This window comes from Tinamus guttatus, unplaced genomic scaffold (genome assembly GCF_059628265.1).
Source record: "Tinamus guttatus ecotype Peru unplaced genomic scaffold, ASM5962826v1 Tinamus_guttatus_pri_ptg000723l, whole genome shotgun sequence".
In the NCBI taxonomy this organism is placed as follows: Eukaryota; Metazoa; Chordata; class Aves; order Tinamiformes; family Tinamidae; genus Tinamus; species Tinamus guttatus.
In genome coordinates this window covers 1790-14312 of record NW_028289257.1, presented here as the reverse complement: position 1 = coordinate 14312, position 12523 = coordinate 1790, and the positions used below count along the sequence as shown (strand labels likewise).

At 50.7% G+C, this 12523-nt stretch overlaps 1 protein-coding gene across 1 annotated transcript; it reads right to left on the bottom strand.

The window, feature by feature from the left end:
* Positions 1-394: 394 nt before the first annotated feature.
* Positions 395-11259, bottom strand: LOC148591721 (TNF receptor-associated factor 2-like; the record flags this gene model as incomplete). The annotated part of the gene is made up of 7 exons (XM_088537084.1): positions 395-802; positions 1609-1757; positions 4644-4821; positions 5725-6084; positions 6790-6864; positions 8624-8698; positions 11098-11259. Coding segments are annotated over 7 exons (1218 nt in total), but the record flags the coding sequence as incomplete, so codon positions are not given.
* Between the last annotated feature and the right edge of the window lie 1264 nt (positions 11260-12523).

Sequence of the window (12523 nt, the reverse complement as noted above, 5' to 3'; positions counted from 1 at the left end):
AGGGCCCACGAGGCGCCCAGGCCCATCTTGGCAGGTAAACGAGCCCCACACCTTCCCTCTGCATCAAAGCACAAACCTGTCAGGAGCGCAGAGCAACAGCATTCCTCCAGCAAACCAAGCTGCCAGTAACACAAAGATCTCCCAAGAAGAGCCCAGGAGGCTGAACCAAACCTCTGCGTAAGACGGCGCTCGCGCAGGCCAACCTCTGCTTCGCTACGGAGCGCCGGGGCTGGGAGGGCGCTGGTGGAGCAGGAGCTGCGCTTCTCTCCACGCGGAAGCCAGACACCGGCCGCTCAGATATCCAAGTCCCTGCAGGAAATATTCCTGCCCCCCACAGACTGTAACGTACACCCAAACTTCTCAGGAAAAGTCTCTCTGACACCAGGGAAGAGGGTTCCCATCAAACACCTTGTTTCCACTCACAGCGCAGAAGGTCCCTTTGGGGGAAGGGGCAGCTCTGGCCTTTTCCCCTTCGGCTTTTCGCCCCCCTCTCACTCCGAGGGCTGCCTGAAGGGCAGCGCAAGAGGGAGGATGCCCCACGCGGGGCTGGCTCTGCGTTCACTGCTCCCGGAGGCCAGGAGGGTTAGAGGCCCGTGAGATCTACAATGGCTTTAATAAAGATGGCGTCATCCCGGACGTAGGAATTCTTGGCTTCCATCATGGAGACGGGGCAGAAGAGCGGGCAGCCACTGGCAATGTTCATTTCAGTGATGGGTCGCTGGAAGGAGGAGGACGTCACGTCGGGTCGGAACGCGTCGATAATGTGTTCTCGGTTGTTCTGATCCAAAAGCATCAGGGTTACCTGTGGGGAAACACCAACGTACACAGGAGTGGCTGAATAAAATATATATGATATTGTGCTGAATAAAATATATATGATATTGCACATATAAAAAGCAGTAAGACAGACGCCTAGTGTGATGTCCTGCTCACTTAAAGCCTGGGAAAAGTGCAAGTGCAAATGCAAAGTTAGCCACACTACGCAACCACGGAGCTGAGAAACGCCTGCAACGAGGGTGAGGCCAGAACGCCACCGAGAGCGGCACAACCACATCCTGCCCTGACACTGGAAACTCGTGCAGCAGCACGGAGCCCGTCAGACCAACCGTGGAAACCCGTGACTGGCTGCAAGGGAGCCGTCGGCAGCGCTCCGTGCAGCCGCTTTGCTCATCCCAGAGTTCCTGCCCCGCCGAGGAAGGCGGCCCCTGCCCTGCAGCGGCAGCGCTGCGGGCTGAGCGTGCCAGTGCTCTGCACACCCGCAAAGGCTGAGGACTGAGCTCTGAACTTCTGATGTTACGTGGGGAACTGCAGCCTAAACTCAGAGTCCAGAAATGACAGCATTGCCCAGGCCCAAATTAGCACAAAGGCTCTGCTTGCTTCTCATATAAGCTGTTGTTCTGTCACTGCCTTTGCCCTTTCTCTGTCCTACCTTGTAGGACTTGGTACTTTCAGCACCAGTGGGGAATCCCAAGGGCAGCAGACGTGGCAAAAGCCGGCCTTGTTCTTGCCCTTGCTGAGCAAACCAGACTGACTGCCTAGAAGCTCACGTGGGCACAAAGCCAGAGCGGACAACACCTCCGGGCAAAGCAGGTTGTGCCCCAGACCTACCTTCTGGTTGAAGGGCCATCGCAGAAGCGCATCGTTGGGGCCTTTCATCACCACAAAGAAGAGAGACAGGTGGGTCCCGCGCCCGGTGCCGTCCCCGTTCAGGTAGACACGCAGACACATCTTGTAGCCGTACTTGCTGGTGTAGAAAGCTATGAAAGCATTGCAGAACAGACACAGTGAGCGTCAGAACCAACAGGACCTCACACCAACAGTTTCTTCTCCCTGAGGACTCTATGATTTGGATCCTCGAAGAACCCAGGTTGGGATATTATCCTATCTGCACCGAGGAGAGGTGCCAGAAGGTCACCACATGCAGACAAGAGTCAGACATGACCTCAGAGCTCAGAATGATCCCAAACACGGTTGCAACAAGCCCTCTGGTATACATAACATGCTGCTGTAGAACAGACCAAGGAAACTGCTGAGCCTCCTGCCCTTTCCCTAAGTCACGGCTGCGAAAGCTCCTCAGACGAGGCCAGAGCTGCTGCTCTGCGCGAGCGTGGCCGCCCGCTGCCTTCCCTGCCAGCCCCGCCACCCTCTGTCACAGTGACCCCCACAAGCAAATCCAAACAGCCCTCCCCAAAGCCACGAGGGGAGGCAGACCATGCCCAGGACCCCCGGCGCCTCCTTTCCAAGCCACCCGCGCGCTGCGGCAGAGCCGCTCGGCTCTCCCGGCCGGATCCCGGGCTGGGAAGCAGCAGGCGCAGAGCCGAGCGCGCGGCTCCGGGTTCCTGAGCAGCCCAGGGGATGCCTGTGTTGCACCCGCAGCTCCGTGCAGCCTGGCATGGTGTCCCCTCGCGCGCGGCAGGTTGCCCGCTGGCGGCTTTCAACCAGAAGACTAACTTTAGAGTGCCCTGTTTAAGACCCCCGAGGAGCCTTTTTGAATTCTCTTATGCTTTTGGCCCTTGCAAAACCCTGCAGCGGTGATTTTTAACCCACAACATTGCTGAGTGGTAACTGGCTCACCTTTTAGTTGCTTAAACCTGATTGGGTATTTTCTTGTTTTCATGTTTTAATACAAAGCAAGTAATGACACTCATTTCCTTTTTTTTTTTTGTATTCTATTTATGATTTTATAGCCCTCTCTCACCCCAGCCCTTTCCCACACTGAAGAGCACTAGGATATTTATTTCACATGGCAAGAGAACCAAGCACCTCCACAGGACTTCTCAGCAAAGCCAAACATTTATTTCCCATCCAATTTCCCCAAGGAAATTCCTTCCAGGAATGAAAATCTCTGCCACAGAGTGGCACAAGCAACTACTGCAGGAAACAAGGCCTCGTACTTCCCATTTGCAGGAATAATAAAAAGTTTTTTTTTTCTCCATAACCATCCGCAGAGCCAGGCTGTTCCTCCCCACTCCGCCGGCCGCGTCCCGCACGGTTCATCACCCGGCTGCAGAGAGCAACCAGCGACACAGCGCGTCCCGGCCAGCGGCCCACAGAGTATTGGTTTCCATTCCACGACACCGTTTAGAAAATCCCCGATCCCACAGCTAGGAGCCTGCCGTTTGCCTGCCTTTCCCTCCCGGGAGGTACCACATACAGCTCTTTGCACGCCAGCATTGCTGGGCAGCGGGCAGCAATCAGCCAGCGCAGGAGAGGTGACAGCAAGCGCGAGCTGCAGCTTTGGGAACACTCGTGTTCACCTAAACGTCCTCAGTTATCAAGCGCTCTCCTCCCCTTTCCTCCCCATCACGTTCCCTTCCTGGATGCTCTGACCCCGACGCTCATCACATCCCTGCACAAGCGGACCCGGTTCTTCCAGCCCAGAAAGCCCCAGCGGGGACGGCAGGTTGCGTGAGCCGAGGAGCCCCGGGCTCAGCGCGACAGCGGACACGTGGCCAGAAGGAAGGAGCCTCCCCGAAACTGCAGCCTCGGGACACACTGGGGTTGTGAAGCTCTCGAGCATTGCACAAAAAGCAGACAGTCTCTCAGTCCTACCCCAGAGCTAAACAAACTAGACTTGAACCTGATTTCTTCACTTTGGGAAACAGAAAGGAAGTGCTGCCCTGCAAGAATGACAGAGCTGGGGGTTTCCACAGCTGTCACTGCCTTTTAAAAGGAAATGGTAATTGCATGCAACTGGGGTTTCAGTAGCACTTCTGTTCCCCTGAAGGGGATTCCTTTTTCTTCTTTCAGTTTTTCACAAGAAAAAGGATTCTAAGCAGCCAGCATCCAGTAAACAGACTTATTTCTCTTTAAAATTTCAACTGTTTTGCTTATATTTTGTGACCCTATAACAACATGATTTTGCATTTTGCCAGCAAGTATAAGCCAGGCTGTAGGTTCACCTGCAGCTCTCAGCACTGGGTGTTTCAGAAGGGCTCACCATGAAGCTTAGCCTAAGCTATTCCTCCTCAGCAAGATACAAACTCACTCCTCAACTATCTCCTAATGATGGGAGCATGACAGGGAGCTGTTTCTTGGCCGGATTTCCTTGCTCTATCTCACAGCTGTAGTCCTAGGATGTGCTTTCATAAGTAAAAACCACACGTTCATTGATTGTTTTTTTTTTTTCTTTCTTTTTTAAGAGCACCAGGAACAGTGCTTGGTTGGCCAGATTCTGAGAAAAGACTTCCCTCTCCTTTCATAGAGAATCTAGCTCTTCTCTGGATATGGTTTGGGCTTTTACTTAGACATTGTCTCTTGCAACTTCATACTCTGGGCACAAAAACGTATCTCCAATTTCCTCCTTTGCTTAACCACTTGCTGCTAGCTGTGCTGTTGGAGTGTTTTACTTCTAACTGAGGGATTACATTTTGACTTGTTTTGGGCTCGAGGATTGCATTTTCCTTCCAGTGAGAAGGAAAAGAAAGTTCTCCTGTAATGAACAAGCCATCTCCTCCAGCAGCTCAGCTGCCTTTGCCCCAGCTGTTAAGAAGTGGCTCAAGCCCCCCTAGAAAAGAGGAAAAGATAACAGAAGCGTGTCTGAAAGGCAATGGACTTCAAACGCTAAGTTCAGCGCTAGGAAAACCCACACCCAGACGAAGCACAAAAGGCTTTTGCTGTTTTGCAAGTCTGTGAGCAATAACCTGGAGAGAAGATGGCGGGCGAGCGGCCTGTTATCGCCTCCTGACGCTTCCTGGCAAATTCCGTTATCTTCCAGATGAAGACACCGTCGTAGGTGGACGCTTCGAGGTTGCGGATCTTTTCTTCCATCTCAGCCATGGCCAGGTCTTTGAGTCCAATGCTCCTTTCCAGCTGCCGAACCTGCTCAGTGGGATACACGGTGCAGCCTGGTTAGAAAACACGTACTGCTGCATGACCAAAGAAAGTCAGCAGACCCTGGAACCTCCTGCAGGCCTGATCTTTGGTAGGAGAGATCCTCAGATGTGATAGGGGTCAGAAGAGGGAAATACTTAGCACCACAAGCTAATTCAATAAAGTCTGACTGCTGTCATTGTGGAGGAGATGCGTTAATACAATTCAGTGTCTGAGCTGGCAACTTTCCTGAAGGGAATGGAAAAGTCCTCTCAATTAGCAACACAAGAGATGATGCTGGTGGAAGCCAACACTATGACAAAACTAGATTGAGAAACGGAAGAGCTAACAATCTGCCCCAAACAAAGATACCATAGATAATCACTGCTAGGTTAAGATGATTGTTTTTGCAGATACTTTATCAGGAGAACACAAGTCTGCTGCAAACTGCAAAGCTCCCAGTCACCAAGACACCCGGCAGGACCCGTGCGAAAGCCCAGCAGCTGCAGCAGGTTCAGAGCCCGGCCTCCCCGCGGCGCAGGCTGCAAGGCTGCAGTGCAGCCTCACGGCTGGATCCTTTGGGAAGGCCCAGAGGAGATCAGGAGATCACGCCCACGCAGATTCAGCAAAACGACCTGTCTCACGGGAAACCCTCAGAATAACTCAACACATGCATTACTTGATTACAAACAGAGACCACTTTAGGCACATCAGCTTAATGACCACCTTCCAGGAAGTTTTCAAGGCACTGGCACAGACACGAGTGGTATTTCAGTTCTGTCTTCCGATTTATAGAGCTTTCAGGGCTACACTGTTAAGAACCGCTAAAGTGAGACTCTCTAATTACAGGAAAAGTGAACTGAAATTGCCTCTGAGCAGCGCGCTGGAAAGCCCAAGCCAGTGGTTACACACCTTGTTACTCAGTGTTTCAATTTTCTCCTGGTCTAGTCGATGTTGCCGACTATAGGCTTCAGCTGTTAGAGATACTCTTTCTACCTCCCGATTGAGCACGCACACAATGTTCTCAAAGGTCACCGTTTTCTTCTCAAGGGCCTCACACCTTGCTAGGAGCTCCAGGGACTTGGAGAGCTCCGTCTCAGAGCACGGAGCATTTCCAGTCACGAGCGGGGAGTTGGTTTGTGAGGAGGAAGGGGCAGGATGATGCTTTAGGTCTCTAGATGCTGTCTTGAGGCTCAGCACAAAACTCTGTAGCATGTACAGATGCTCTTCCAAGCACTTGCTTTCATGTTCTGGTATCTTCTCATTTTCCACCTACATGAAGAGAAACACATCCCATTCAGCAAGCTCAATCTACGCTGTCACCATCCACAGAACAAATTCCTCCTCTTGAGATCACGTTAGCTTTAAATTACAAAGGGGGAAAACCAAAGAGAAACTGTTACAAAAATGCTTGCTGGAAAGGTTTTGAAGAACAGCTGCATTCACATACAGTGATGGATGCTTAATGCATCCCTAGTGGTACCTACTGCTCTGCTCTGTCCTGCTTCATTAGTTCCTAGAAGGACTCAGTCAGATAGCAATGGACAAAGCCTCATGTAACTCCCCTAGGGAGGGCTGGGCACCAACACTGCCATTAGGAGCTGGAAAACTAAGTCACACGGACAAATATCAACTGGGTCAAGCTACGGTTGAAGAACAAGGCATCAGGTGCTTGGGTTTGTGCTTACAGCTATAAGCACAGCGGCCACAAGGAGTCTCGGAGCACTCAGGGCATTCCCCAAGGATCATATTTCCTTTGGCGCAAAGGACGGCTAGTTGACTGTGTGGATGCCCAAGGTCTGGGCAGTGGGTGATTGCCCACGCACACTGCATTTGCAAGGGGCTTAAAGCAACACTTTGGTCAAGTATTGGGACACAAATATCTCTAACAAGATAAATTACGGCAGTGTGCAGGTTATAAGCAACACTGGGACTGCAGACAAGTCCCTAGGTCAACATGAACAGGCAAGCCCTTACCATCTCAGCACACCCAATAGCTTGAAATCTGCAAGGCACTTTACATTTGCCACAAGCCTTCACATGGTCCTGAAACTAGAAAGAAAGGAAGAGGCATTAAATGATCTTATGTGTCCCAAGCAGCTCCCTCGTCATCACAATGAAATCCAGAAAATGCAGAACAAACCAGAGAACACAGACATTGGCAACTGCTACTTTTCAAGTCTGTGGTTAAAACTGGTCACTGCCTAGCATTAGCTTCAATTATCACTGTAATTTAAACACATAAATGTAGAAGAATGGGGAGAGATGAGGAACAACCTCATAAAACAGGTAATCCATTGACTCTTGTGCAGTTTTCAATCTATCCCTGAGCAACAACGGCCACGGCTTGTGCAAGCTACCTGAAGACAGGGCAGTTTGGGAGCAGCATTCCCTCCATCTCATCGCGCAGGTCTTAGAGCTTCTCCCTCCTTCACCACGTGGGAACTGTTCGCACGCTCTCCAAACCCCTGGCTTCACATGGCCCAGGCTGGGACACGGCACAGTTGGGTATTTTCAGTTCCAGCTAAACATTATTAACCTGAGATCAAAATCCCCCTTGTTATCCTGCCTATTTAGAGTAATCACTGCAGATCAACCTACGTAAGGGAAGAGTTTCTGGTGTGCCTAGTAACCCCTTGCTAGGGTACAGGAGACTTCAGTCACCTGAAATCTGGCAGCTGCCATCAAGAACGAAGACCAGTGCTGGGTATGTCACTGGAGGAAGTGCTAAGAGTCCCTCAGCGCACAAGGGGAAGCCTTTGGGTTCCCACACAACACAGATTAATGGTAACAAGCACTGGCACATCATCATCTGATGGTTCCTGATACCTAATGGTGAGAAGGGTATCAACAGTCTATTTCGAACAACTACAGGCCATATTTAGCCCCCATCTGCCAAAATAGATGCCAATTAGAGCTGTTTTAAAAGCACTTTCACAAAAAAAATATCCCCTAGATCCCCCTGACTGACTGAGCTCAGAGCAACCCGCCTCCTTACGTGCTGCAGGACCGGAGTACATCTGCAGCTGGTCAGCAAAACACTGCAGGGCCATAGAAGAGGATGTGAGCTTTTCAGCAGACACAGATCACCCTGGAGCCCAGAGGCACAGCCTAGTCCCAGTGGGCACCTGCTTCAGAGTGCAGACGGGCAGGTCAGTAGCACAGATCACAGCACTAAGGCCTTACACTGGGTGCTCTTATCTACTTTTTTTTTTTTTTGATGCTTCTGGTTTCCCTGTCCTGCTACAAATGCCTTTTGTTACAGCAATACTAAAAATAATTGCCTGTGCCAGCTGGACAGTTTCAGATGCATGTATTTTTTTTTAAGATGTTTCCCCCAAATTTGGATTTCGAGACTTTTATGGCCTCCCCCTGGAGCCAGCAGCATGGAGACACCATTAGAAATGGATAATTTATTAGCAGTGCCTTAGTTTAGCTGCAGAAGGGAAAAAAATCACTGACCACAACAGCAGTTGCTGCTTTATACACAAAAATTATGCTTTCAGTCAAGGAGTGTGCTTTACCCATGAGAGGCTATGTATGAAATTGCAGTAAATACACAAGCCAAAGTTAGGCTGCATTATTAGTCTTTAATGCAAAAGTGCAGGTGCCTGATAAGTTGTGCTCACTGCTATTGTTGCAGTATTTTGAGCCTTTTGGAAAGGCCACATTTGTTCAAGTGGCAGCCACTGATTTCCCCATGCCACTCTCCTCTGGACTGGGTTTCCTCCCAACTTTCCAGTAACTCCAGTCACGGCCTATTGGGACCCAAATCCCCACCACCAGAGACGACTTGCGCGTGCTCAGATACCTTTTCTCGTGGAATCTTCTTTTTCCCACAGCCTTCACAAGTCAAGGGAAATTTAGGGCAGATTTCATCATGAGCCTGCAAAAGAATTGACAGGAGGCTATTTGGTCATTAAAAAAAAAAGAGCTCCAAGAAGGTTACTATGCTGAACGATTCAGCACATAGAGGTCTATACTTTATTACAGAGGAGGGCTGCTCTCTATCAGTATATTCTTAAATCTTGGTTGCACTGATAATCTGTATGCTGACTCACGCCCATGATCTCCAGGTTACCCGAGTGTTGGGGATCTATGTAGGCTTCCAAAAATTTCAGCTTCAATTTAAAAGCTGTGAAAATCATTTTATGAAAAAGTCAAATTACTGCTTTGATGGACAAGATAAGCAACAGGAAGCTCCACTCATGGCTCTGCCAGGAAAATACTTGTTCAAGCAGGTTAAGCGACCTAAGCTGCTATCTCAGTAAGATAATTTGTATGATATTTCCACTGTGATGGTTACCAGTTAACTGGAGTAAGAAATTGCAGCCTAGTTGTCACATGCTGAGGTGCCTGATAGTATCTTCCCGTGCAAATTAGTTTGCTAAACCATTTTCTGAACAGAAAGAAAAATATTTCAAAACAGTTGAACACCCCTACGCACAAGTACCCACTCCTGCAGCAAGAGCACAGGGTTTGCTGCGTGGTGAGAGAGGCTGAACAAGCAATCACAGCACGGCAATAGTCTCGATCCTTGGAAAACACTCCAGCTAAATTCGGAATGCCAGAACATCCTCCTGCGTCCTGTACTGTTTCTGCGGTGCTGAAACCTCTCTTTCCACACTGACTACTTGAAACAAGAGCAACTTCATACTTTGCTTTTCTAATTACGGTTCCAGAGAACTGGTTTGGCTTTTTTCATCCAAGGTTCCACAATGCGTCACTGTAAATTCCATTAATGCACGGTAAAAAATTCAGATTAAAAGATAAGCGTGCTGAACTATCCCTCCGTAGCAAGAACAGAGAAAAAAACAATGAAATATTCAAAGGAGTTATGTGAAATCAAATGCTTGGAAAACTGGGTCACATTCATTCTGTACACATTTTAAGTATTGAAACAAGTTACTATTTGGAAGAGGGGAGGAGTAGAGAAAGAAAAAACACGCTAGCTGAAATGCTGTTACCACATCAGAAACTAGAAAGCGAAACCCATCGGGGCTCAGCTTTGGCTGCTTCACTCCGCTCTCCGTTTTGTGTTTCGGAGGAGCGGAGCTGTGCTGCCCCGTCCCCCGTCCCCAGAGCGGGGCCCTGCGGCCCCGGGGTGACGCTGGCGGAGGGCAGGATGGGCCCCGTCGCCGCACGGGCCCAGGGAAGGAGCCGTCACTGTGACCAGGGCCCTTCACAAGGGGGGTTAACACTTACCTTCTCCTGCACCAGCTGCTGTGCATTAAATCACGGCTCCTCTCAAAGCGGCTTCGCCTCGTGCCCCCCTCCGCCCCCCAGCTCTTCCCAACACACCACGGAGCACCATGGCCACTCGCACGCCGCAGTGCGCCCGCGTCCCCGACGCGTGCCCAGCTTGTGAACAGGGAGGGAAACACCGCTCCACAGCGGAGCCGAAGCCGCCACCGGTCCTCATGCAGGCTGTTCCTAAGGCACCCAGAACCAATAGCTTTAACCAGCACAGGCGCGCTCTTCTAGACAGATTTTTTTGTAAAAATAATTTCCAATTCTTTTGGCATCTCGCCTATCCCAGCCCAACCCTTCCCTCTCTGCAAGGGTGTCAGAGATGCCTGAACAGAGATAAATGCTACCAGTTGCGTTACAAAATCCAGCCGGGAGCGGGAGCTTGATCCGCTGCCCTCCACTCCCCCACGCATGGAGCAATCCCGGTGTTTACGGCTCTCCCAAGCCCACGGCCGCTGCCACAGGGACAGGCCGCGCGGTATCCAAGCGGACACCTACGAGGTTTCGGGCAGCTCTTGGAAGCCACCACTCTGAGTGTGGGCTAGATAAGAGCAGTCTCTCTTTCATTACGAACTTGTCCTGAATATAAAGTTTGATGGGGGTAGGAATATAAGACAACAGTAAAAGAATTCGAGCAGAGGTGGAAGATGCTGGTCTGCCTTGGACCTTAAGGGCTGCTCTCCAGCTGCCTCGGGACCAACTTCTCACCCATCAGTTGTAAAGCAGGGCACAGAGCAGCCTGCAGGTGAGGCCTCCACAACAGAACAGCTGAGGTAGAAGAGCAAAACTGGGCAGTTAGCAGTCTCCATAGCTGAGTGGGAAGAAGGAGGCCTTGCTAAAACCCCCAAGCATCGATTAACCTAAAACCAAATTTGCCTCCCTAAAAACGAGCAGCGAAATGACCCCCTAACAGCTCTGTACAATGCGTGCAAGGTGCTGCCTCAGAGAGAACGGGGCACGCCAGCTCTGCCGCGGGACAGCCACCGCTGTTTGTGCTTCCCTCGCCTGCATGTGCCCATGCTGTAGCTCTCGTACCTTAATATCAGGGAAGTAGAAAAGCGATTTGCAGTATTTGCAGTTGAGGTTTCTCTCGGGGCACTCGCGCTCACAGTGGCGTTCCTTTTCATTCAGTTTGATCACTCCCTTACATGCCTGGCACTCAACCAGCACGAACGGGCAGCTCCCTTCGTGGCAGCTCTGTGACAACGAGAGCAGCACATTTCAATACGGCCAGACAGCAAAGTGCAGGCAGAGCAGACACGCACGCACAGAGATATATGCAAAGAAGATGGTTTCAACCACACAAGTTGATCCCGTGAGGGATGTACGAGCATTTCCCAAAGAACGACAGGGATGCGCCGCTCTGCTGGACCTGCCCAAGCAAGACAAAAGGGAAACCTGCAGTTTAATCTGTCCTTTGGGCTCTCGAGGCTCTGGTGAACTTGAGGCATGGGAGAGGGGACTGTTTTCCCCCCGCTCGCTCCTCAACGCCACTGAAACCATGGCCCTTGCACACCTTGTCCGCCACCGCGATACGTGTGCTCCTCAGTTGCCCTGGTGTCTTCACACAAATCTACTTTTGTGGAGGTTTTTCAACTGCACTGGGCAAACCACGAGCGTCAGCTAAGGAGCAACTGAGCAAGTCGGGCAGCTGAGAAAACTGAGCTTTCCAAGAGCTGCTGTGAGCTGCCTCTGGCAGACCCTGGCAGGAAGGGCATCGCTTAAAGGTTTCACGGAGACACCAGACACAGAAGTGTTGGCGTAGGCCGAGCAACTCATCTCCCCTGCAAATATCCTCCCGCGGCTCCTTGCAAGTCAGTAGCCCCCTCTGAGGATGGCAGGAGCAACTCCAGCCTTCTGGGGCTGACAGGCCAGCCGCAGGGAGGGAGCAACTCCAAGGAAGGAAAATTAACAGGAAAGCTGGGGAAAAAACCCTGTGTGGAAACACAGCACAAGGAGAGGCAATGCCAGAGCGCTGGCTCTCCACAGCCCAGACTTTAAGGTCTCTGGGAGAGGAATCCGCCCCAGCATTAGGATACTTCGGAATTTCTCAATGTTCTCAAGTTAAGGATGTTCCTTTGTGTTTCTAGTCTTTTCCTTGTTATTGGAAATTTGAAGGAGAGACCTGCTTGAAGCCTTTCCCATGCAGATATTGGGGATTACTATGCGTGTTCCTTGCACTGTTCTCTGGAGCAAGGCAGCGAACGGCTGGAGAGCAGGGATCAGGTTGTAGGGAGTCAAGCAAGAAAGAGGATTTTCTATGAGGTCACATCAGCTAACACCAAACACAAATCCCTCCCCTTGCTGAGACACGTTGGTGACAGACACCCATCAAGGCCACTTGGCATTATAACTAGACACGAAAGAAGTTACCAAAACACAAAGAATGAATTCACCAGTAACTGCCTCCAGCTTTGAGCTTTGGTTGGGCATTCGTATGACAGTGAAGGAGCAGGAATCC